This window comes from Fragaria vesca, linkage group LG6 (assembly GCF_000184155.1).
Source record: "Fragaria vesca subsp. vesca linkage group LG6, FraVesHawaii_1.0, whole genome shotgun sequence".
NCBI lineage: Eukaryota > Viridiplantae > Streptophyta > Magnoliopsida > Rosales > Rosaceae > Fragaria > Fragaria vesca.
This window is the reverse complement of record NC_020496.1, coordinates 36,454,213-36,476,073: the sequence shown is the minus strand read 5'-3', so window position 1 is coordinate 36,476,073 and position 21,861 is coordinate 36,454,213. Positions and strand designations below refer to the sequence as shown.

General features: G+C 39.8%; 5 protein-coding genes across 5 annotated transcripts; 3 read left to right on the top strand and 2 right to left on the bottom strand.

The window, feature by feature from the left end:
* The first annotated feature begins 313 nt into the window (after positions 1–313).
* LOC101299315 lies at positions 314–1,313 on the top strand. The gene is made up of 2 exons (XM_004304503.1): positions 314–504; positions 900–1,313. The coding sequence occupies exons 1-2, from the start codon at positions 387–389 to the stop codon at positions 1,193–1,195; spliced, it is 414 nt and encodes a 137-aa protein (XP_004304551.1). The 5' UTR covers positions 314–386; the 3' UTR covers positions 1,196–1,313.
* Positions 1,314–3,479: 2,166 nt separating this feature from the next.
* Positions 3,480–5,876, top strand: LOC101309864. The gene is made up of 11 exons (XM_004306268.1): positions 3,480–3,681; positions 3,797–3,871; positions 3,984–4,042; positions 4,150–4,294; positions 4,412–4,508; positions 4,605–4,671; positions 4,775–4,873; positions 5,019–5,111; positions 5,222–5,376; positions 5,492–5,593; positions 5,702–5,876. The coding sequence occupies exons 1-11, from the start codon at positions 3,480–3,482 to the stop codon at positions 5,874–5,876; spliced, it is 1,269 nt and encodes a 422-aa protein (XP_004306316.1).
* An 881-nt stretch (positions 5,877–6,757) lies between these two features.
* Positions 6,758–8,413, bottom strand: LOC101299020 (CASP-like protein RCOM_1446020-like). Its single transcript, XM_004304502.1, has 3 exons — positions 7,619–8,413; positions 7,400–7,532; positions 6,758–7,263 (listed from the first exon to the last, which is right to left on the bottom strand). Exons 1-3 carry the CDS (start codon positions 7,855–7,857, stop codon positions 7,033–7,035), a joined length of 603 nt encoding a protein of 200 aa, XP_004304550.1. The 5' UTR covers positions 7,858–8,413; the 3' UTR covers positions 6,758–7,032.
* A 2,308-nt stretch (positions 8,414–10,721) lies between these two features.
* LOC101298729 (acyltransferase-like protein At1g54570, chloroplastic-like) lies at positions 10,722–15,737 on the top strand. The gene is made up of 14 exons (XM_004304501.1): positions 10,722–11,312; positions 11,449–11,500; positions 11,666–11,721; positions 11,912–12,070; positions 12,328–12,432; positions 12,673–12,779; positions 12,954–13,075; positions 13,240–13,348; positions 13,556–13,686; positions 13,863–14,220; positions 14,344–14,457; positions 14,829–14,914; positions 15,031–15,140; positions 15,258–15,737. The coding sequence occupies exons 1-14, from the start codon at positions 10,892–10,894 to the stop codon at positions 15,449–15,451; spliced, it is 2,124 nt and encodes a 707-aa protein (XP_004304549.1). The 5' UTR covers positions 10,722–10,891; the 3' UTR covers positions 15,452–15,737.
* Positions 15,738–18,476: 2,739 nt separating this feature from the next.
* Positions 18,477–21,714, bottom strand: LOC101309576. The gene is made up of 5 exons (XM_004306267.1): positions 20,479–21,714; positions 20,141–20,392; positions 19,850–19,930; positions 18,879–19,463; positions 18,477–18,689 (listed from the first exon to the last, which is right to left on the bottom strand). The coding sequence occupies exons 1-5, from the start codon at positions 21,712–21,714 to the stop codon at positions 18,636–18,638; spliced, it is 2,208 nt and encodes a 735-aa protein (XP_004306315.1). The 3' UTR covers positions 18,477–18,635.
* Between the last annotated feature and the right edge of the window lie 147 nt (positions 21,715–21,861).

Here is a 21,861-nt window from a genome sequence, read left to right as displayed (position 1 = left end):
AGGAAGAGGAAGAAGAAGAAGAAGAAGAAGAGGAAGAGGAAGAGGAAGAGGAGGAGGAGGAGGAAGAAGAAGAGGAAGAAGAAGAAGAAGAAGAATAAAAATAATCGGTGTGTTTCTCAGATCTAAAAATGGTGGAGAAATGGTATTTTGAGTTAATGACAGTTTTGTAGATATTTTAAAAAATAATGGTTTTTAGGTATTTTGTATAAAAAATTGCTGACAGGACGTGGTACTATACACTGTGGGCATGTATATATGTCCTTATTTATTTAAATCTGTTGAAATATGGTTTTTCTGTGTTTTGCAACTGTTTACGGTAGTGGGATGTTATTTTCTAAAAAAAAAAATAGCCATAGATCTGGATCTAGAAACCCCCACTTTCAACCATGACGGTGTACCTGAGACGCAAAGCGGATTTGGACCTGGAAGATCGCCGACTGTGGGAGAGGCCGAGAGGCGGCTACAGGGAACATCTCTGGGACCAGGGTTTAGTCTCGGTTTCATGTATGTTGTTTTGTTTTGGTTCAGTTTTAGTTTATTGGAATTGTTTCGGTTTTCGGATGATAAGTTTTTGGTTGTTCGGAGTTGTATGCAATATCTGGTGAGGGGGGAGCCCTGTTGTTTGATGATCCTATCATGAGCCACTGTTCCCAATCTATACCTGAATTTTATGGCTTTTTATTTTTTGAATTTCATTTTGATTTGGAACTAGTTAACAAACAAAAAGGTTCAAGTCATAAACGTCTTGTGTAATTGCGTTTATTTATGCTAGAGTTGTGCCTGTGTATCTGTTTGTTTATGGGATCATAGCTGTGCCTTTCATATTATATCTATTTTGAAGATTCTTTTTAATGAACATTATATCTATTTTAATGATTTTTTTTGCTTTCTGACGACAGATTTAGAATACTTTGGGGCCTTAACAGAAAAATTAGAAAAGGAAGGCATCAAGGCAAAAAGATCATTTGCGTCTTCTGTGGAACAGAAACAAAGTAGCTGGTACCGGCCTCATCTTCCTGGAAAACGACTTGGTTATCATCCTTATTGCACAATGGGTGTTCATACTAAAGGCTCTCATGCACAGCCTTGTTATCATTCTGCCGGTAGGTCTTGCAACAGTTGTGGTGTCACCCACTGGCGTCAACATTGTCCCCTTAATTGTGATCAGGGTGTTCCAGAGACAGCACCAAAATAATGATTCCGGTATCGGCGACTGTTCATGCCGAAGGGGTAATGGATGTTATATATTATTTATGCGAACTCTGTTTAGAACTTTAGATGCTATATATTATTTATGCGAACTTCGTTAAATCTGCCACTAGTTCAGTATTAGAACTCTAATGTTAAAGACATGAATTAAAGACAAATATTCTAAAATAAGGGCAATTACACGTGATGAGGGGCTAAAGGCAATTGACTGAATTATATAAACATATATTATTAATTATAAATTAAATATTTTTGGATGTTATATGTTATTTTGTATATAAAAAAAAATTAGGGGCCCAACTCTGAGAGTTCGACTCAGGCCTCAAAATCTCAGGTCCGGGTCTGTTTCATTCCCTCAACAAATTGAGTATTGTACTTTGCTCGGACATCACAATATTCATTTGTCTCATGGATAATTGTTAAGGTCAAAAAAAAAAAAACGGCTAAGATCAAAATCTAGGCCAGTGAAACTACAGTGCGGAGGGACTCAAAATGAGAATCAACTTAATCATAAAAGAACTTGATGCATGTAAAGGAAGTTTTGTACATAGCCAACTTGTTTTGACAACATTAAAAAAAAAATGCTCCAAAGCCTGTTATCTAATACATCAAAGTCTGGAAAATTTAAAGCATAATAATACCCATTGGTCCAGTCAATAGGAATTGACACGTCACATACGTCACGTAGACAAGTTAACGGTTAGTTTAACGGAATGTGTAACGGAATTGAGAATTTGTAGGATTTTGCAAAACTTAAGTATTTATTTGAAAGAATCTGAAGATGAGGTATTTATTTGAAATGAGTTTCAAAATTCGGGTATTTATTTGTAGTTTACCCCTAAAATTTTTATTTAGCCTCCGGCCAAATTTAAAGCCCATCCTGTGTCAAAATTCTAGATCCGCCGCTATGAGTAGGTGCTTTGGTACAACATATTTTACATACTCGGCAAACCAGGCAATTAGCAGGCTGTGTTGTATCCATCCTTGGTAACATGCATGATTGATATGGGATGCTAGCTGTTGCTGCAACTTGTTATCTTGCTAATAATTATTTTTTCTTAATTAATCCCCATTTGATTTATATTGGTCACGTACGCGTAACCCAACTGTGTACCTAAGATCGATATATGGGGCATGGCAGATGATCTGCCGCAGATCTAATGATGCCTGGGGTTTATAACAGATCCAACTCGATCGATCATTCATTCACACCCCATGAATCTCGAGCTCGATCTCTCACAATTAATTAATTATACGATGAACAAGAAAATAATAGTTTTAAAACCCCTTAATCACCAGTCATAGATGGATACATTACATGTATGGAGTAAAACTGAAGAGTGAAATCGGAAAAAGTGATTGCGCAGATCAAATGGTTTACGATTACGAGTGTGTTTGTTGTCAATTGGTCCACTAGTTTAGTTTATGGGAGGAGGAGGATAAAGATGAAGATGACTTAGGAGATCAATATGCCTTGGTTCGGAAGCCACATGCTCTCTCACGTTCTTGATCTTCTTCCTCCATCTGCGGAGGCAGCTAGCTAGTGCATGCTCCTTAACAAAGCACAGAAATGACAGATTTCTACGTCTACGCCATGTGAAACATGTCTTGGTCACTGAGCTAGCTGCTTCCTATTCCCTATCCCTCCTTCATTTCCTCACTCACTCCCATCTCTCCTCTATGAAGTCGCGTGTTTCTGATCAATATATCCATCAAAATACTACTAATAATATTGGCTGCGGGCTAGCTACCATTTCCATTTCACTACTGCTCCCCCAAAGCTTCAATTCACTCAGAGTCTCTCTCTGTACCCCAGTAAGTCTTTTTCGATTCATACTTAAACCGTCCCTGGTATATTTTATTCCATCATGCCTGGTTTTTTAATCTCCCCCCACTCCCTCACTTGTTACTCATTCATGCATCCGCTATAATTGCATTCATTTCTTTTCTTTTTCGATCAAATTCAATGCCAATCTAACTGCATACCTGTTTCACTTATATGAGTACTAACTACAATGAAGGTGCCTTTCACCTTCAGTACTGGAACTGAAGTCTAATATTCATTTGCTGTCAATGCCTTCCATTATGCCTGCAGTTTCGTGTTTAGCTCTCATTCTTTAATCTCCATGCTAGCTCATCGTCCATGTTTTAGTTAGCAAATCATAGAGCTGCATGCCATTGGATTATATATGACCGGTTTATATTCTGTAGGATGTTGTTGTTCTTATGTTTGGAACCAATAACATTGATAGACACCAATTTAAACCGAAATGGGGTGCGCTACTTCTGTATATGCCGCTGTTGGAACAAAGAAGAAGTTGACTGTCCCTGAAGTTGTCGTCTTCGTCCCATCCGCTCGCATTCCTGCACAATCTGATCTTCAAAAGCAGCTTAGAGGCCGTATTCCAAAAGATGTTGTTGACAGATTGTCTTCTCTCCGCAATCAGATTGTCTTTGTGGCAGAGGACACCGGTAAGTTAGTTTGCATCATATCTACTTACCTCTTGATTTTTCTCTCTTCTTAATTCGTGTTTGGTTGCAGAGTTCATTTAGTGGACTTGTTGTTGTTTGTAACTTTGTATTGCAGATGGATCTGCTATACCAGAACTTCGCCGAGGGCTTGAGGAATACTTGTCTCTTTTAATTGGCCTCACTAACAAAGGTCCATGCTTTCATTTTGAATTGTATTTGAAATTTTGAATTGGTGTTTCTCCTTTTCCTTCCCTCTCACATTCACACACCACTAAAATGTGAGTACTTTTCTGCTGTATCAGAATATGGTCTTGAGGGATTGATTGAATTCAAGTGGAGAAGTTTAGACGATGGGAAACACGTATGACTTGCTACTTATACATGACAATTGAACTTACTTTTTTACCTCAATTTGATTAAATGGCTCAATTGTAACTGTGTGAACTTACTATGATTAAAAAGCAGCAGGACGCCTCCTCATCATGTGTAGCAAACTCTTGGTTTGAAGTACTGTCTGTTGTTCACATGATGGCTATGCTTGCGTTGTCGGAGGCTGACACAGTGATGATTCCAAAGGACCATTCTGGCTCTAGTATAAGAACTGTCTCTTCAGGTTATTACTTTGTTTGTATGACCTTTTCCATATGTATGGTACATATATAGTATAGGCTTTGTGTATAGCTCAATTGCGAATGCCTTTGATATACAAGTATCTATTCTCTTGTTCCAGATTGCAAGAGAGAAGCTGTGGACTTATTGCTTAAGGCAACAGGGTATTTGGAATTCTGTGTCCGGGAAGTACTGGTTCACATACCACCTGAAATCAAGTATGTTAGTTCACTGACGCATAAGTTGCAGAAACTCAGTACTGATAATTGATGTATAGATTGGACTAAAACACTATATCTCTGTTGTGAACCCAGGAAAAGTTTTCCGAACGATTTGCAGGATGGTGTGTTGGAGGCCATTTCCTTTCAAACTCTTGGCCAGGTACACTGCCTATTTACTTTCTCACTTAACTTCATTTCACTTAGATGAGTCAGAGATACTGGTAACACCATTGCAGATAGTAATATTGATAAATTAATCTCAGGGAACTGAAATTCAGCTTGGTTTAGCTGTTGATTGTCAGAAGGCCACTTTATCAGTTAAAAGGAGACTGGCCTGTGAACAATTGAGCTATTTTAGCCAGGTATGTAACTATGTTCAACAAAGCAGTTAAATGTGTCTAGCTCGCCAACTTGTAGCTTATCTTAGTAGATCAGTTTACCATTTGTTTCAAGGTGGATCAGATACTTATAAGTTGAGTGTGTTCTTTTTCATTGCCGTGCGATCAGGCTTATCACTGCTTGTCTGGTCGTGATCACTTCAATAACGGATATGCAAAGAAGCATATGTGGTTCATCAAATGGAAATTTCTCGAGTCAAAGGTCTGATGCGACCTATCACGTTTAACTTTATAATTTCTAAAGTTTTATGTTGGATCTCCTTAATTTAGGTGTATGTAATGCTAACTGTTTCATATCATTAACATTACCAGGCTGCAGCATACTACTTCCATGGTTTGATGGTTGACAAGGGTAATGAACCATCATGCCATGTCAAGGCTGTATGTTGTTTTCTTGCCGCAGAAGAAATTCTATCAGAGAGCAAGAAAGCTTGCCTTACCTTTTGCCTTGCAGCTCCAGTTACCAGGTATACATATATATAATCATTTGTATCATATATATACATGCATCATGCATGTAGCTAAAGCATGAAAGCCTTCTATATATATACTCTTATCTTGATGTCAACTGTTTGGTCCAAGGGCTGCTCCACTCTGGGGAGCTATGAAGCATTTGCATCAGAAAATCCCTGAAGTTGCAGCAAGGAAATCCCAGATGTATGGCTACCTCTTAGAACAAGAGAAGTAAGGATCAAACTTCACGTGATCGATCAATTTCATCACCGGCCTGAAAAATACATAACAAATATAACCATTACAAGCTAAACTGATATGTCACTACTAATGATGCAGGGTTCTCCAAGCATTGCCTGACCTACCAGAATTTCAACTGTCATTAAGACCTGATGACTATCAACTACCTGAAATTGACCCAGCTTGGGAGTCGGAAAAATGGGAAACTCAAAGCCAGAGCTTGAAAGAGCACCTAAACGATAGCGATGACGATGATGAGACTGAAACCAAGTGATATACAGATAATTTTGGGGCAGAGGACTTGTTTGATTGTAATTTATTTTTTCTTATACACGAGCCAATGTATCAATCACTACGTACAGCTAGCTTATAACCACATCCGTGTCTGTATATGTATATCTTTTACAATTTGTACTGTCTGTCTGGTTTTTTATATATGATCATCGATCAGTCACCGATCACTAGCTTATATATGTATCAATGATGATGGCTTTAGTAGTGCTCGTCGTCAGTCGTGCATCCATACAATTATGGAAGTAGCTGACCTGTTCAAACAGCTAGCTAGAAGTCCAGCTGAAACCTGCTTGAGATTTGAATGCTGACCCTGCCACAAGAACAGGAATGTGCTTCAAGATTTGGTTGTGTAATTAAAAGGCAGCCTGTGTGTATTGTGTTTAACTTGGGTCTTGCTCTCTTGGATACTGATGGTTTTGATGGATGGTCTTAGTAGTGATATTCCAATAAATAAACAATGCCCTGGTTAGATATGCACATTTATGTGGTTTCAGCTACGCAACTGCATTTTGCAATGTTGCAATAGATGATCCATGACGGTACACCACCCGGCCACCAGTCGAATCAGTAGTTAGGGACATCGATTCATGACATTACGATCCATCGATTCGTTGAAATTAATTAAACACGCATCACATCTTCCTCTTCCTTGATCTGGTTTCACAAGTAATTCATGACTACCAACTGTCGTCAATATACAAATATATATATATATAACAGTATAACACTACGTACCCTAAACCAACTAGTCCAGCGTATAGTCTTAAACTTGTCCTGGATTAAATTTTTCTGCACAATAGGCCTTAGCCAGAAAGCACCCAATTAGGGCAATAGTTAAGTACTAATGCAAGTATGCAACCAACATTTCCTCCAAATAATTAGGCCAATTCAGCATATACATATACATCATCAGGAATTAAGTCGAATTGATCGATGGTGACTACACACGAGAAATGATATACTTATAAGCAAAATACAACTGACTAGCACCAATAATGTAATATGAATCTTATATATTTCTACAGATGGATTGAGACAGATGATAATATCTTACACCAAACATCTAAATGCAGAGGTGGTACAAGTATAGAGTTGATAGAGTTGAGATGATGAAATATGGATGGATGGTGAGTGAATTATTTCTTGATAATGGGGCGATAGATGAGAGCATGAGCAGACATGAAATTGAGAAGCAAGGAGGCAACGAAGGCCAAGTACGAAAATGCAAGAGAGATAGACATTCTGTTGCAGAACTTGGACACATATCCACAAGTTGCCTGCCAAGTCATGTGTTCTTCCCCGTACTTCCCCACGTACCCTATTGCAGTCGCCGCTGCACATCCAGCTATTATCAACACCATCATCACCTGCACACCCAAATTACTCACTAATCAGCTACTCATCTATAACAAATTAAACCATACACTTTTTTACAATCTTAATTTCTTCAGAATTAATATATATCCGGAACTAATTGAGCTGCTTAATTGATGAATTGATTACCGTATCAAGCAAGAAGAGGAAGAAGTACTTCTTGAGAGGTGAATTTGTCGACCCAGAACGGCTTAAAGAGTAGATAAAGACCAACGACACCGCTGAGAAGGAACACAAGACGGCATCCGCAGCAACCAAGAACCTGTAACAGCCCAGAAAATATTAATCAGCAGATAAATAAATACACACAATGAACTGATTAATATTGTTTGAATAGTGTGGTACTACTTCAAGGCGGACGAGTAGGTGTAGTGAGCTTGGAAGTTCATTCCAAAGATGACGACGGACTGGCGGTTGGTGACCGTGACAGAGATTGCGATCAATGTGAAGGCAACAACTAAGATTCTGATGCCAGCTTGAGCCATCAGGAAACTCGTCCTCCGCCGTTGAAGACTAGTCGAATCGAGAGAAGGGGAGGACAAGTTCTTGTCGACTTTATCCACCGTCGACGACGAGTCTGTAGCCATTTTGATCCTCCTCGGATGGGAAAGTTAACTAAGGTGCCGGAGGGGATCCTAAATACATATATATACAGAGCTAGCTAGAGAAGAAAATATGGAAGAGGAGTAAATGTGAATCTGAGAAAGCAGAGGAAATGGGCAGTTGTCGAGAAAATAAGGAGAACAAAATCAAGAGCCTAGGCTGGAAATTTAAGGGGGAGAAAGACAGAGAGAGATTGAGCTGGGTTCGAGTGAGTGTTAAGGACTTAAGGGTGATGATGGGTGGGGGTAATAAGTGAAGGGCAACCTACCTATAGGACGTGAAAGGGATTGCAAAATTCATAAATGAATGAATATAGGAACCAAAATCAGATTCCAATCCTCACAAAACAAAAATTTGAGAACGACCTTACTTGAACATGATCTGTTCTATAGGATCGTACAAAACAAAATTTTGAGAGAGAGATAGTGTCCCACGTTCCCAACCAGAACAAACCAAAACAAAGGATTTTTGGATTTTGGATGAGAAGAGAAGACAAGAGAAGGATTAGATTGGTTCAAATTAGCAATTAAGCTTAGGTTTCCTGAATGTTATGCCAAGTAGCGAATTGGCTTAGGTTAATTGTCCATTTGATCATAATTATTGAACAAGCAAGAATCGTGATTACAACATTTTGTATTATTGGCATGATGCCCTTTGGTTTAGGGAACCGCGGTCACTTTCTAGTTACGTACTCAGTGGTGTGGTGTTCACATGGTCATCTAGTGACCAAAGAAATTATGGTCAATCATCGTTGGATGTAAATCTAAAGGTGTGAAGTATTATTTTAAAGTTGAGTTGTTTGTTTTTCATCCTTAGATTTACATCCAACGGTGATTGATCATGATTTATTGGTCATTAGGTGATCATATGAACACTACTGGCTACGTACTTGACTACATCAAGAAACATTTTACAGTCGTCAAGTTATATATACGAGGCCTGCAAAATGCATAGGCCCAAACCCATTAACTCAGTAATATTGTATCGTGAGCCTGCCCAACTCTAACCCATTGAGAACAAAACTTGGCCAAGTGATCGATAATGTAGTATACGTTCCAAGAGGACGAACAAAGTGACAACTTTTTGCAAAAAGGAAACTTAGAACCATCTGCTTAATAAAGTAGCTAGAAATATATCTTACAATGGAGGCATTAGGTTATAGATATATGTAGTCATTGTTTATAGTGAATCGATCATGTGCTGGATCTAGTTTTGTTATTGAGTTAGAAAATTGCAATGGTGGAAGAATCCAGCCTCCGTTTTTATTTATAATACAATGACTAATCTTTATCATCTGCAACATTGTTCGTAGGTTGTCAACTTGTCATGAGTGAGAGTGAAAATGACCTCGATCATCATAATATATGATTCACTTATTTGTGACGGTATATTAATATATACTACTTAAAAGAACAAGAGTTAAAATATATAAGACTACCTCGCAAAACTTCAAGAAATCCACATACAACATAAGGAGAGAGAGACTGAGAGGGAGAGAGATGGTGACGCCAAAACATTTGTATATAAGAGGAGGAACCATCCAGGAAGATGGATTATATATATCTCTATTAATTAAACCAGAAACACAAAAACGTGTTTAGACTACAATGAATGAATGGTAATTAAATAAGCAATCATTGCTTAAAACCTTAATAAACAATCAATCATACAAAATTAGATATGAGCGAGGTGATACAGTACTGATACCAAAAACGTGTTTGCCGCCTTCATTTCTGCCCTCCCACAACAAACAATCAAACGCTACTTGTCGTCCAATATTTGCCGTTGCTTCGATCCCATCCCCTCTAAACAAAAACTAAAATCCCAATACCTTGTCACCTTCAACTTCAAGTAATAATAATCCGCCTATCTGATTAAAAAACAAAGAAAAGAAGAAAGAAGAAGTTGTTTGCCTACATGCTCTAGAAAAAGGGTTTGGGGCAGGAGAGGATTCAATGATTAATTATGGAGTAAACCTTGGTTATGACCCTAAATATCGATTAACAGCCCTGTAGAGTAGTAGACGTCGAATTGCCCATTATGTACGTCGAATCTAACCCCACCCATGACTCTGCCATCAACACACTGGTTCAGTGGTCTCTCTCTCTCTCTCTCTCTCACTTTCTCCTTTCGTGTCAACTGTTTGGACTTTGGGGCAACAAGTACCCAAGTGACCCAAGTGACCAACCCAACACACAGCTTTCTCCCATAATTTCATCATCATCACCTAACTTCTACATATCATTTTCTTCTCCTTTCTCAAAATCATTGTACAAATCACTACTTCCTTTTATATTATTATTGCTCCATCTCCTCTCTTAAAAAAAGTCGCATGTCAAAATTATTTTAACTTGATAATAAGGATAAGTTTCTTGTGTTGTCATTGATGATGTCGAACTCAACATTAACCGTAAAATTCAGATATAACCGAAAATAAGCATGAGAAATGATGTCGGACACAATATTCGGACTTAACTGAAAGTAAACATGAGAAATGTGACTTGTTAATGAGAGGAAACGTGATTTTTCTATTTGATTGTTAATATTTAAAACTTCTTCTATATGAAATTCTTAGTTTCTTTCTTATTGTTTGACTTGATTTAGAATGATTGAATGAATCAGTATCTAGCATCATCCATGTACAATGATTTTTACTACTGATTCATTTTTCCTCGAGAAAAACATTAACATGGAGCAGAAACAAGTTAATAACCATTCTAGAACATGGAAGAAGGTGGGGAGAGTGGTCGTCTAGTATCGTTGTCAAAAGTGTATGATCGATTTTCCGAATCGAGCGTTCAAACGTTCAAAGTCTGTGTCTTGTTTACTGGTCGTGCTTTGTCAGCAGCAAGCACAACGTGAGAAAGGCAGAAGCAGCCAAAACAGAAGGAAATCATCAACACAATTTATAATCGAGAGTACAGCAGCAGCCGGACGGAGCTCTCTTTATTTACTTGCCATCCCATCCATCTCTCTCCGAGCGAAAGAGATTAGATTCAATTCCATCTCCGGCCGGCCATGGCCTCCAGCGCCCTCTCTCTCTTCCCCTCCATTTTCCGACATGAACCAACCTTGTCTTCGCCATCACTATTCACGAGGTCCAATAAACTAACTCCGCTGGCCAGCACCTGGAGACTAGCCGTTTCCACAGACCACACTCCTGTCTTCACCACGTCCACGCCAACTGGTGCTTTCTCAGACAACACCAACAACAAGAACAAGGAAGACGAGAAAGCAAATGAGAAAAAGAACGGGGCTTTGGTGGAGGATGGTGATCAAGTGATGAGCGTAAACCAGTTCTTTGAGCAAGCCAAGGATCTTCTCAGATCGAACGACCAGTACAGCTCCGGAACTGTAAGTGGACCACCTCGGTGGTTCTCCCCTTTAGATTGCGGGACCCCCACCAACCATGATTCCCCTCTCCTTCTCTTTCTGCCTGGTCAGTCACTCACATCATCACCAGAATCACTATAAACTAAAATCAACGCTTTCTTCATTGGATTCCATTTCGCTTGAGTGGCGAAAGCTATTCCAATACCCCACGTGTGTCTGATAGTTGAACTCTGTTTATGCAGGAATTGATGGCACCGGAGTTGGGCTTGTAAGGCATCACCAGAAACTTGGCAAGTACGTTTTCACCTGCCTTGACTGCTTCTTCACTTCACAGTTCACACAATAACACAGTAGTCTTTATTATATTTACTTTTCGTACCTATACTACTTTGGAGTACATAGTTCACTTCCTCTTTCTAGTGCTAAGTGCTGATCCCCTTTTTTACTTGCTGTGTCAAGACATTTTCAGGTCTCCTGCTTGCATATCCCTCCCAAGGATCGAACACCCTTTACAGGTTCTTTCTTATTTGCCTTTTTGATATGCAGCATTGCCAATCTTGTCTTGTTTTGCACAAACTAGTTGCTTCTTTCTAACATTAATTTGCACATTTTAGCTGTTTTTCTCCGTCACAAATTGCCTCAAGGGTGAAAGCTACAGATGAATTCTTATGTCATTTGGTCTTTTCATTAATTTGGGTGTGTCAGACTTAGTGAAGCTGGTTGAGAGAACAATTCGGTCAGAGCATCATGCCTCGCCGGATCGTCCCATATATCTTGTTGGAGAATCTGTTGGAGCATGCCTTGCACTATCTGTGGCAGCGCTTAACCCGGATATCGACCTCGTTCTTATTCTAGCAAATCCAGGTAACACTTTTAATGTAAGAAATTCAGACGTTTCCTTGTTCTGGTGAATGATTTGCAGCTTCTAAGAACCAAGAATTAATCTCCAAAGATGTGGAAGTTGAAGTGTGATTAGTCAGTACTAAAATAATTGAGAATGAACATTGCACTTCTGAAGGAGTAAAATTGCTTATTATTGCTGTATAACCCAAATTTTCTTTAAAACAGAAAATGAGGCAATTTCTTTCTTAAATTAACACCTCCCTGGTGTTAACGTGCAGCAACGTCCTTCAGCAGGTCACCACTTCAAGCTGTATTACCTTTACTACAGTTCATGCCTGACACTCCCTATCTTAGCCTTCCTCATGTACTAAGTACAATTACAGGTCAGTCTGCTTTTGTGTTTCATTTACTAGTAGCTTGATCTACCTATTTGTTTCCGGATAGATGTTGATAAGCATTTCAGAAAACCACTGAAGCTCATCTTACTGTGAGACTTATAGCAGGGTGCTATTGCTTTGTGATTACCACTTTGGGTTGAGAGGAACTTGTTGATGCTTAAAGTGACGAGCATCTGTAAATCTTTTCCTTTTTCTGATGATCTGCAACTCTATGCATACATTCAGGTGCAATGATGGCTAGTCTGGAGAAGGGAGTTGGAGGACTTCCACTGCCAGAAACAATTGAAAAGCTATCACGGGATATTGTTGCACCATCAATATCTAACCTCTCCGTAAGACACAACTTTGAAATATTAAAGAAGTTAAAAATCTGCATCAATCTGTACATTTTTTTTTCCCTAAGCATCTGGTATCCTTTTATTGAATTTTGTTTCATATGAGCTATATGATGTACTTTTACTTTCAGAGGCAAGGTTGAATCTTGTGATTAACGGTTTAAGCTCCAGGTTCTTGCAGATATCTTACCCAGAGAAACACTTTTGTGGAAGCTGCAAATGATGAGTGCAGCTTCTTCATATACCAATTCACGCCTCCATGCTGTAAAAGCTCATACCGTGATGCTTTCCAGGTTTTGTTTAAAATTCCATAACCAATTCTAGTATTGCTTTCATGCGAAAACTTGCCAGTCATGCATCATACCAGAATTATTATGTGACAAGACCACTTGGCTGCATTACCCTCTATCATCTTTTTAAAATGATGGTGCTAATTTCACTATTATCTGTCTATTAGTGGGAGGGATCCATTGCTACCTAGTCAAGGGGAAGGTCAAAGACTCAAAGGGCTGCTTGCAACTTGTCAGTTCCGTACTTTTGAAGAATGCGGTCATTTCCTCTTCTTGGTAGGATGATGATCTTATTGGTGCTAGTAGATATCCTTTTAACATTTATGAACTGTTTCAGATATGCATCAGGTTCTCCTTTATAATGTTTAAAGTTTCACTGTTATGCTGTGTATATTACGACCAGATGTTTATGATCTCAAAATACATGTGCTCACTTAAAGTCATACTCTGATACATGTATTTGTTTCATCGAATTCTTGGCAGGAGGATGCTTTTGATTTGCTAACTGTAATCAAGAATGTCGGTGTCTATCGTCGTTCAAAGGAGCGAGATTTTGTTACAGATTACATACCACCATCACCTTCCGAAGTTAAAGGCATAATGGATAAAAACAGGTGGGTGATACTTTCCTAGAAGTTACAATTTCATTTTTGTTTCTGCTATCAATGGCCCAACAAGAAGAGTCATATGGGGCTTGTCAGTTGATAGTCTGATTGTTTGTTCTAGATGCATTCTAGGCTTTGTTTTACTGTCAAAAATATTGATATCTCATCATACTATTAATGTGTAGATGGGTTAACATTCTCATGAGCCCAGTGATGCTCTCAACTTTAGTAGACGGGAAGATAGTGAGGGGGTTTGCCGGGATTCCTACAGAAGGTCCTGTGTTGTATGTTGGTTATCACATGTTACTGGGATTTGAAATAGTTCCCTTGGTAACCCAATTGTTCGAACAATATAACGTCCATCTGCGAGGGATAGCTCATCCAATGATGTTTGATGGAAGTTTACCTGAGATAACATTATACGATGATTTCAGACTTATGGGTGCTGTTCCTGTCTCGGGAAAAAACTTTTTCAAACTTCTCTCTACAAAGTCTCATGCCCTCCTCTATCCAGGTGGAGTGCGTGAGGCTCTTCACCGGAAGGTACCAAGTCATTTCATGTTTAGTCTGATTTTCACTTCTGAGGATGTAACTTGATTAGATGTCCATGCACTTGAGAATTAAAGTCAGTGTTACAGTTATGCAAAATGAACTTGCACTTTCCAGGGGGAAGCATATAAGTTATTCTGGCCAGAACGGTCAGAATTTGTGAGGATGGCAGCTAGATTTGGAGCCAAAATTGTACCTTTTGGTGCTGTTGGAGAAGACGATATTGGTGATGTAAGGCTACAAACCTCACTTTGCCTTTTAAGTTATCTTTGTAATATGTTTTCCAATTAAATATCTAATGAAGCTTGAAGTAGGTGTTAGTGTTACCGTGTTGGCGTGTTGGCGTGTTATATATCAGAATTGCTCTTATACCGGCTGCATCGATGAAGATGTGTTGCTTGTAAAGTTAGTTTCTGTTATACATGTATGAACACAAATGCATCATGCACGTGCACACTTGCACACCTACACTATATCTCGATTCATGTGTGACGATAACCATTAGAAAATGCCTTCGTTTTGTTTTTAGATGAATAAGCGATTGATTGATTGACATTCATTGTGGTAAGAATAGCTAATTTGCTCTGTTATCTTCTTATCAGATATTTCTTGATTATGAAGACCAGATGAAAATTCCTTTCCTCAGGAAATCTATAGAGGACATGACGGCTGAAGCTACAAATGTGAGGTATAAGATCTGTGAAGACGTTTTTGTTGCTGATTTCCGCAGACCTCCTATCTTGGTATATGCTGTTTCCTAGATTAATTGTCTACTTGAATGTTGATGTCGTTTTGTGATCGTAGGTCCACCGATGATGGGGAGATTGGAAACCAAGCTTTGCACTTGCCAGGAATTGCGCCAAAATTTCCTGGCCGGTTTTATTATAAATTTGGGAAACCAATTGAAACAGCGGGTTAGCTTTTCGATTAAAATCAATTAACTTGAGTGAAAGGAATTGTTAGATACAAATGAACTGTATTCATGTAGTTAGGTGGTTATTGAAGTTATGATGCGAATGTTTGAAATGCAGGGAGGAAGCAGGAATTACGAGACAGGGAGACAGCTCATGAACTGTATTTAGAAGTGAAATCGGAGGTCGAGAAGTCCCTTGCTTATTTGCTGAAGAAAAGAGAAAGTGATCCGTACAGAAACCTGGCGGCTCGGTTACAATTCCAGGCCGTAAACGGGTTTACGTCTGAAGTTCCTTCATTTGACCTTGATTAATGGAGCGGAGGCAGGCAAATGCTTGTTTTGTTGGATCATATAGCTGTGAATCAGTTTCTTAGTTCAATACAGAAATGCAGCACAGGCTCAGCTAGTCCCCTTCGCAGAAGGAAACAGGAGAAAGACTAAAGAGGGCCTGAATAAAAAAAGAAATTACAACATGTAATGTAGTCATTTTTTACAACATACACTGTTAATAAATTGTTAATTGTTCTATCAGTCATTTTGTCCATAGATGCTTATTAGCTTATTGATTAGATATGGACTCAACTGTGCTTTGTTATGGAAATAGTTACGCTCAGTTCAGTTTGCAGGGGGTAACTAATTACTGTCTGAAATAGACAAATTTACCGACCTTGCTCAAGGACCACAAGCCATGTAACAAAATAATTCCACCTATAGGCCATGGCCGCCGTTTGGGTCGCTCAGTCAGTCACAGAGAACTCTGACTGAAACCATACAGGCATACATGCATCACATTCCATCCATATGCATCACAAGTAGATATTGCTATACATGACAAAATGATACATGAAATTTGGTTTGGAGATGCGACATTCATTCATAGCAAAATGGTAACAAACATAGAGACTCATACATGCAAGATGAATCAAACATGAAACTGGTAACAAAATGAAGATAGCTCCAATTTAATCATGTCAATGCCCAACAACAAGTTTGAATGCGATAAAGCTTGGCCTAGCTATCCTCTTAACTAACTCATCCATGCCATGGAATCGATCATCAATTTGTAACACACAAGAAGATCAAGCTTGCTAGCTCTAAATTAAAGACCTGTCTTCATTTTTCTTCTACATATTCATTCAAGTGCATCCACATCCATCTTCGAACTCGGTCCTTAATTGACAAGAGTACTAGCTAGCTCTTCCCACTTGATTAAAACCCACTCACAAGTCACAACTACTGAAATGAAAAATGAACTGTCCCTAGCTACTCCTACTGCTACTGCCACGTACTTGAAACTGAAAATTGCAAAATGTTGAAAAACTCAGAAAGATAGAACTGACTCAGTGACAGAGATGAGAGAAATGGCTCGCTCACAAGCGAAGGGTGAGGTCCACACTTGGTTGGCCACCATAACCAGAATAATAACCAGAATCAGTAGTAGTACCGGTACTCGCACTTGTAGTCGGAGTTGGGGTTGAGATCATGGCCCGAAACCCATGTGGAGGAATAAGAGAGGTGGATGATGAGTGGTACTGTTGCTCCTGGTTACCATTGTTGGAATGAGTCGACTCATCAAACCAAAAATAGCTCTGCATCTGCATCTGTTGGTTGTCGACGTCCATCAAGGCAGTGGTGCTTGTTGGTGTTGGATACTGAAGCCCATCAAGAGACGCCGTCTCATGACAATGAGGACCCAGATATTGGTTCTGGTGATGTTGAAACGACGGCGCCGGAGAAGGAGAGGGCTGGTTGTGGTGGTGGTGGAAGTAGGCTGCTCCTCGAGGAGGGGCTCTGTTCCGGGAAGCGGCTCGCTCACGCTTGTGAGCGTTTTGGTGACCGCCGAGAGCTTGAGAGGTGTAGAACTGGCGAGGGCAGAAGGTGCATGGGAAGACCCGACCCGGTTTGGAGGAAGAGCGAGGTGGTTTTGAGGGCTGGCTCGGAGGTGGTGGTGCTTGTGGTGATGGATCAGGTGAGTGGAGAAGAAGGTGATGGTGTTGGGGGTGTTTGGTATGAAGGAGGAAGTCATGATACATGGCTGATGCTGCAGGGTCTGCCATTGATGAGTATATGACTCCTCAGGTGCTGCTGCAAATAAGCTAGCTAGGTTCAGAGAGAATTAAACAGATTTGGTTTTCAGAGAAGAGAGGAGAGGAGAGGGACATAGAGGGGTGTCCTTCTCTTTCGTGCGCTTTATATACAGATGCATGTGGACCTGGATGGATCAGTAGAGTAGAGACAAATTAGGTACGTACCTCACCGCTCTCTCTCTCTCTCTCTCTAGCTATGAGCAAAACTAAAGGACATATATACCCTCGATCGTGTATCCAAGCATTACCTTATTTTCAGTTGTGTGACATGGTTTTGGTACAATCTTACACTATCCTCTCCTAGTCTGAATGAAATTTTGTGAATGTGGTACTGGTTTCTGAATTTGAATAGCATTTCTAGCTGAAGCTGTTTAGTTACCAAATGAATCTGTGAAATGTATTGATAGAAAAAGTGTACAGGTTTGAAGATGATGATGAATTGAGGAAGTGAGAGCTAAGGGCAGAACGGGGAAGTGATCAGTGGGAGGGAAAAAAGAAAAAGAAAAAGGAATCAAATATGAAATGGGGGGCCCGCCAGAGAGAGGAGAGGAGGAGGAGGTACCTCCTCATGCAAGAACGCAAAAACTGTTATCCGTGTCAGAAGACTATCCTCCGCCTCCTCCTCGAATCAAACCTGGACCATTTTATATAGCAGTAAGATGATGCCACGTAGGCGAGCAAAACCATGATCCCACTCCATGACCATCCATGTCCATCCTCTCGCTCGTAACAGAAATATTCCTCTCTCTCTCGCGGCGGGGCATATCGATCAGAGAGAGAGGTATCACGGTATCACCGCCGAGGAACGGCCACGTCGATTAGACTCTTTTGCTCCATCCATCCATCAGTTTGTGACAGTTACTTTCAAATTTTAAATTCAATCCAATCACATCCGCATCAGCCTGCAGTACGTCCTCCTTTTCATCTCATTTCAACACAACACTCGCTCGGTCTCTCCTTTTCATCAGACTTCAGAGTAATTGTTGGGCAAGTACAGCTGGTGCTGCTTTAAGTCTCTTGTACTACTGCTAACCGGTTAGGGCGCTCCACCACTGCACCCTTTGCATTGTCACGCAGACACTTTGTACCTCTACCATAACCAATTATATGTTGATTAACTTCGTCAAGAATAAAAGCACCACATTGTCCTTCATTTCTGCCAACTCGTCATCCAGAAAAAAAAAATTCTGCCAAAACCAGAATAAACAGGCCCAATCAACATTCCAAATGTAACCCACTTCTATTATTATTACTATGATTCTGTACAAGGAGGATCAGGGACTAAAGCCATTTCAGATTTCAGACCAAATCATGGCAAATCAAACCATATGTGAATTTATGTACACACCCAGATACAGCAGATTAAAGGATTCAAATAACAGAGCGTATTGTCTGTTCAGTTGGACGTTTCACTCAATGTCGAAGTATTTTGGGTCCTCTGGAAAATGGTATTCCACGTTTAACTGCCATTGAACAACCAAAACAAAACAAACATGCCTTTGTCAGCTAATCACATAAGATATATAGCAAACAACACATAGTGAGATGCACATATCACCATGAACAACCAATCTACATTGCCAAACACAAATTTCTGGTGCGTGTATGCGTCATGTTATGATGCTTGGTACACTAAATACAAGCGTACATACCTTGCCCTCATCAGCATCTGACTGGCGCTGAGGGAATACAACCCTCAAGTCATTGTAGAGGTAGAATCTCCGCTCCCCTTCCATATCTAAGCTTCTTCTTTGTGTTCCAGACAAGGGATCTGATTTGCATCTCTGAACTGACCTGGAACCTTTTTTAGGAAGAGGGCAAATGAAACGGAGATGCAGAGCATATCGAAGAGCACTATTCTTGTTTTGATTTACTCTTGAACAACCAACCACTTGTTTCCTGTCAGTTTCATGGCCTGCATCAACCCAGCTGTGGTCCTTATCATCATTGCATGGGCACTCCTTGCCATTGAACCTCTTCTCAACCCCCATGAAGGAAGAAATTCCCACCCTTTCTGTTTTAGGGGACAGCTTGGACATATCACCCTCAACTATTGAATCCACCAAGTTAGAGCATTCGCTTCTAAATTCAGTTCTCTGATCTAGTGATCTTGTTCTAATCTCTACTCCACCTCCTTTCTGTACTCTTGTGTCTATGACTCTTGAATCAATATCTGTCTCCTCATTTCTCGAGGACATTGGGGTAGATGCTAACGTCACCTTTTGGCGCAAGAACGTCTATTTCGATTTGAATGGATTAGAAAAATATTTAACAGAAACAAAATATGTAACTAGACAGCAGATATATGGTACATCAGAAGGCACATGCATATTTGAATGCATATAACTTTTGGACTTCGGAATTTGGAGTATAACAATATGGTTGAAGTTCTTTGATGCTTTCATTCAAAAACCACAACTTAAAGCCAATGAAAAGTTGAAAGTAAATTTTCAAATTGCAAGTCTAGATCAAGTGTGCAGAGTATGCAGTTTGCAGGTCATAAAATATTTCTTCTCCAATTTTAAATTAATGGATTAAACAGAAAGTGTAGGACCATGATTTATGTGAAACAATCAGTAATACACTATATTATTTACAGTTGAGAAGGAAAGATTTGTCTTACTTTAGTACCAGCCGGCATGTCACTTAAATCATAGTTGCAAAGGAAAGTATGAATCGGTGTCTTTTCAGGATTACTTAGAACCTGCATAAAAGAAAAGCATAGAAACGTACATGAGTTGACAATGATCCCCTTTAATTAGAGAACAGAACAAGGAAGGCCTTTAATTTCTTGATTCCAATAAAAATACAAGTGAGTGAAGTGACTCGACGTCCCACGAAAAGTTAAAGCCAACTTCCTCCAAAGAGAAATTCAGACCAGTAAAAAGTGGTTTTGAGAGAGATGAAACAATACCAGTTGTATCCGGCCCTTGACAGGAATGCGCAGGCGGCTCTTGACAATCTGTGAATCATCATTACTAAGTCCCCGTTTCAGCTTTTGTCCTCCACTCCTATTCAATGCCGAATTTCCGGCAAGATATATGGATGCATAATACAATAAGTAGCAATCTCCTTCTACACTAGTTACTGAAAAGGGAAGCTTCTGTGATCGGGGTGAGAAGTTTCCACCAGTAATGCTTAGTACACCCAGAAAACCATCAATTCTCTACATATATCAAGAGGTGAGCAGTTATAAAGTTACAATAAGGGATAATATGAAGGAGTAATACATGCAGAAGTACCAACACTAACCTGACTGGATTTTCCTGATAAGAACCGACCAGACAGTAGAGATTCTTCAAACGAACCAACCAAGGATCTCCTCACCGATAGTCCACTTAGATTTCTAACAAATCTCATGCATTGGGAGGTAGGAGCTGACCCTTGGTACAAGGAATAACTTAGAGGACTACCATTTTCCAGAGAAGATGGACAAAATTCTTTGTGAAATATATCAGCCTCTTCAAATGATTTACTTGTGATCTCAAACCCATCTTCCACAGGAGAAAACATAGTCCCTGAATTAGACCATTTGGTTGTGTTTTTTACATTCCTCAACGTCAAATGATAATCCTCCAACTTTTCATTGGTACTGTCGTTGCACCTCCCTGCAGATTCCCCTCTTTCAGACACCTTGCGGCCAAGAGGTGACAAAGAAAGCTGAGGTGAAATCACTTCTTTTGGAGATACTGATACCGGCCCACTTTGGAATTTTATGTTACTAAGATATCTCAATTCAGGTCTAGGAGATGATATATATAAAAGATTAGGTGGGGGATGAAAACTGACCACCAAAGGGCCGTCGGTGAAAATGGATTCCATACTACCATTATCACGTGGTATGCTCTTCTGCTCGGACCAAGCTGGAATGGTGAAATGGTTTTCACTTCCGACATTTGGTTTCTTATGATCATGTGACGTACTGTTACTATCACTGACAGAAGGAGTATTTGTTTGATCAGTTCTGCAGGCAAGGTCCAAATGCTCACCATTAAATTGGTCTGCCGATAGGGACTTGAATGGGGAGAACATTCTCTTCTTCATTAATGACCCACTGCTCACATTGTCATTGGCGGTGACAATAACTGCAGATGAAGAGTGAACATGATCAGATGAAACACTGCTGGAACCATCATTTACACTTGTTCTGCTTGATTCAAAACCCACAATCCGAGAAGCTGGGGTCTGAATACATCGTCCATTTCTGGGAGTGATTTGACCAGCTTTACTGAGAGAACCAATCCCTCTAAACCCAATTGAATCATCATCAGGAAACTTTGACAGTTCTACAGGGCTTCTTGCTTGGTATTCTCCTAAAGAGGAGCATAATGAGTTTCCACCCACTATGCTTGCACTTCCACTGTGCATTCCATCCAAATCACATGTGCTCATCCCAGAAGATCGAGGCGGGCTCTGTAAAAGTGAGCCGAAAGACGCTGAGTGTACCTCCTCAGAGGTTCCACTTGCGGGAAGTTGAGGCAATCCCATGGCTAATTCTAAAAAGAACTAAAGACTAACTGTTTATAAGGCCGGGAAACGGAATCAGATCAGATTAGTTCGATCCAGTCCAATGTGCTATTACTCTAACAATATAAAAACTAGGCTCCTAAACTCATACTTCATTCAAGAATGTAA

Excerpts from the sequence above, each read along its gene's own strand:
- LOC101299315 (XM_004304503.1), top strand. The coding sequence starts at position 387 with ATGACGGTGTACCTGAGACGCAAAGCGGATTTGGACCTGGAAGATCGC. Across the intron at positions 505-899 it reads GGGTTTAGTCTCGGTTTCAT|ATTTAGAATACTTTGGGGCC; the intron begins GTATGTTGTTTT and ends TTCTGACGACAG.
- LOC101309864 (XM_004306268.1), top strand. The coding sequence starts at position 3,480 with ATGGGGTGCGCTACTTCTGTATATGCCGCTGTTGGAACAAAGAAGAAG. Across the intron at positions 4,295-4,411 it reads TATAAGAACTGTCTCTTCAG|ATTGCAAGAGAGAAGCTGTG; the intron begins GTTATTACTTTG and ends CTCTTGTTCCAG. Across the intron at positions 5,377-5,491 it reads CTTGCAGCTCCAGTTACCAG|GGCTGCTCCACTCTGGGGAG; the intron begins GTATACATATAT and ends GTTTGGTCCAAG.
- LOC101299020 (XM_004304502.1), bottom strand. The coding sequence starts at position 7,857 with ATGGCTACAGACTCGTCGTCGACGGTGGATAAAGTCGACAAGAACTTG. Across the intron at positions 7,533-7,618 it reads ACCTACTCGTCCGCCTTGAA|GTTCTTGGTTGCTGCGGATG; the intron begins GTAGTACCACAC and ends GGGCTGTTACAG. Across the intron at positions 7,264-7,399 it reads TCCTCTTCTTGCTTGATACG|GTGATGATGGTGTTGATAAT; the intron begins GTAATCAATTCA and ends TTGGGTGTGCAG.
- LOC101298729 (XM_004304501.1), top strand. The coding sequence starts at position 10,892 with ATGGCCTCCAGCGCCCTCTCTCTCTTCCCCTCCATTTTCCGACATGAA. Across the intron at positions 12,780-12,953 it reads CATCAATATCTAACCTCTCC|GTTCTTGCAGATATCTTACC; the intron begins GTAAGACACAAC and ends TTTAAGCTCCAG. Across the intron at positions 15,141-15,257 it reads GAAACCAATTGAAACAGCGG|GGAGGAAGCAGGAATTACGA; the intron begins GTTAGCTTTTCG and ends TTTGAAATGCAG.
- LOC101309576 (XM_004306267.1), bottom strand. The coding sequence starts at position 21,714 with ATGGGATTGCCTCAACTTCCCGCAAGTGGAACCTCTGAGGAGGTACAC. Across the intron at positions 19,931-20,140 it reads TCAAGGGCCGGATACAACTG|GTTCTAAGTAATCCTGAAAA; the intron begins GTATTGTTTCAT and ends TCTTTTATGCAG. Across the intron at positions 19,464-19,849 it reads ACATGCCGGCTGGTACTAAA|ACGTTCTTGCGCCAAAAGGT; the intron begins GTAAGACAAATC and ends AAATCGAAATAG.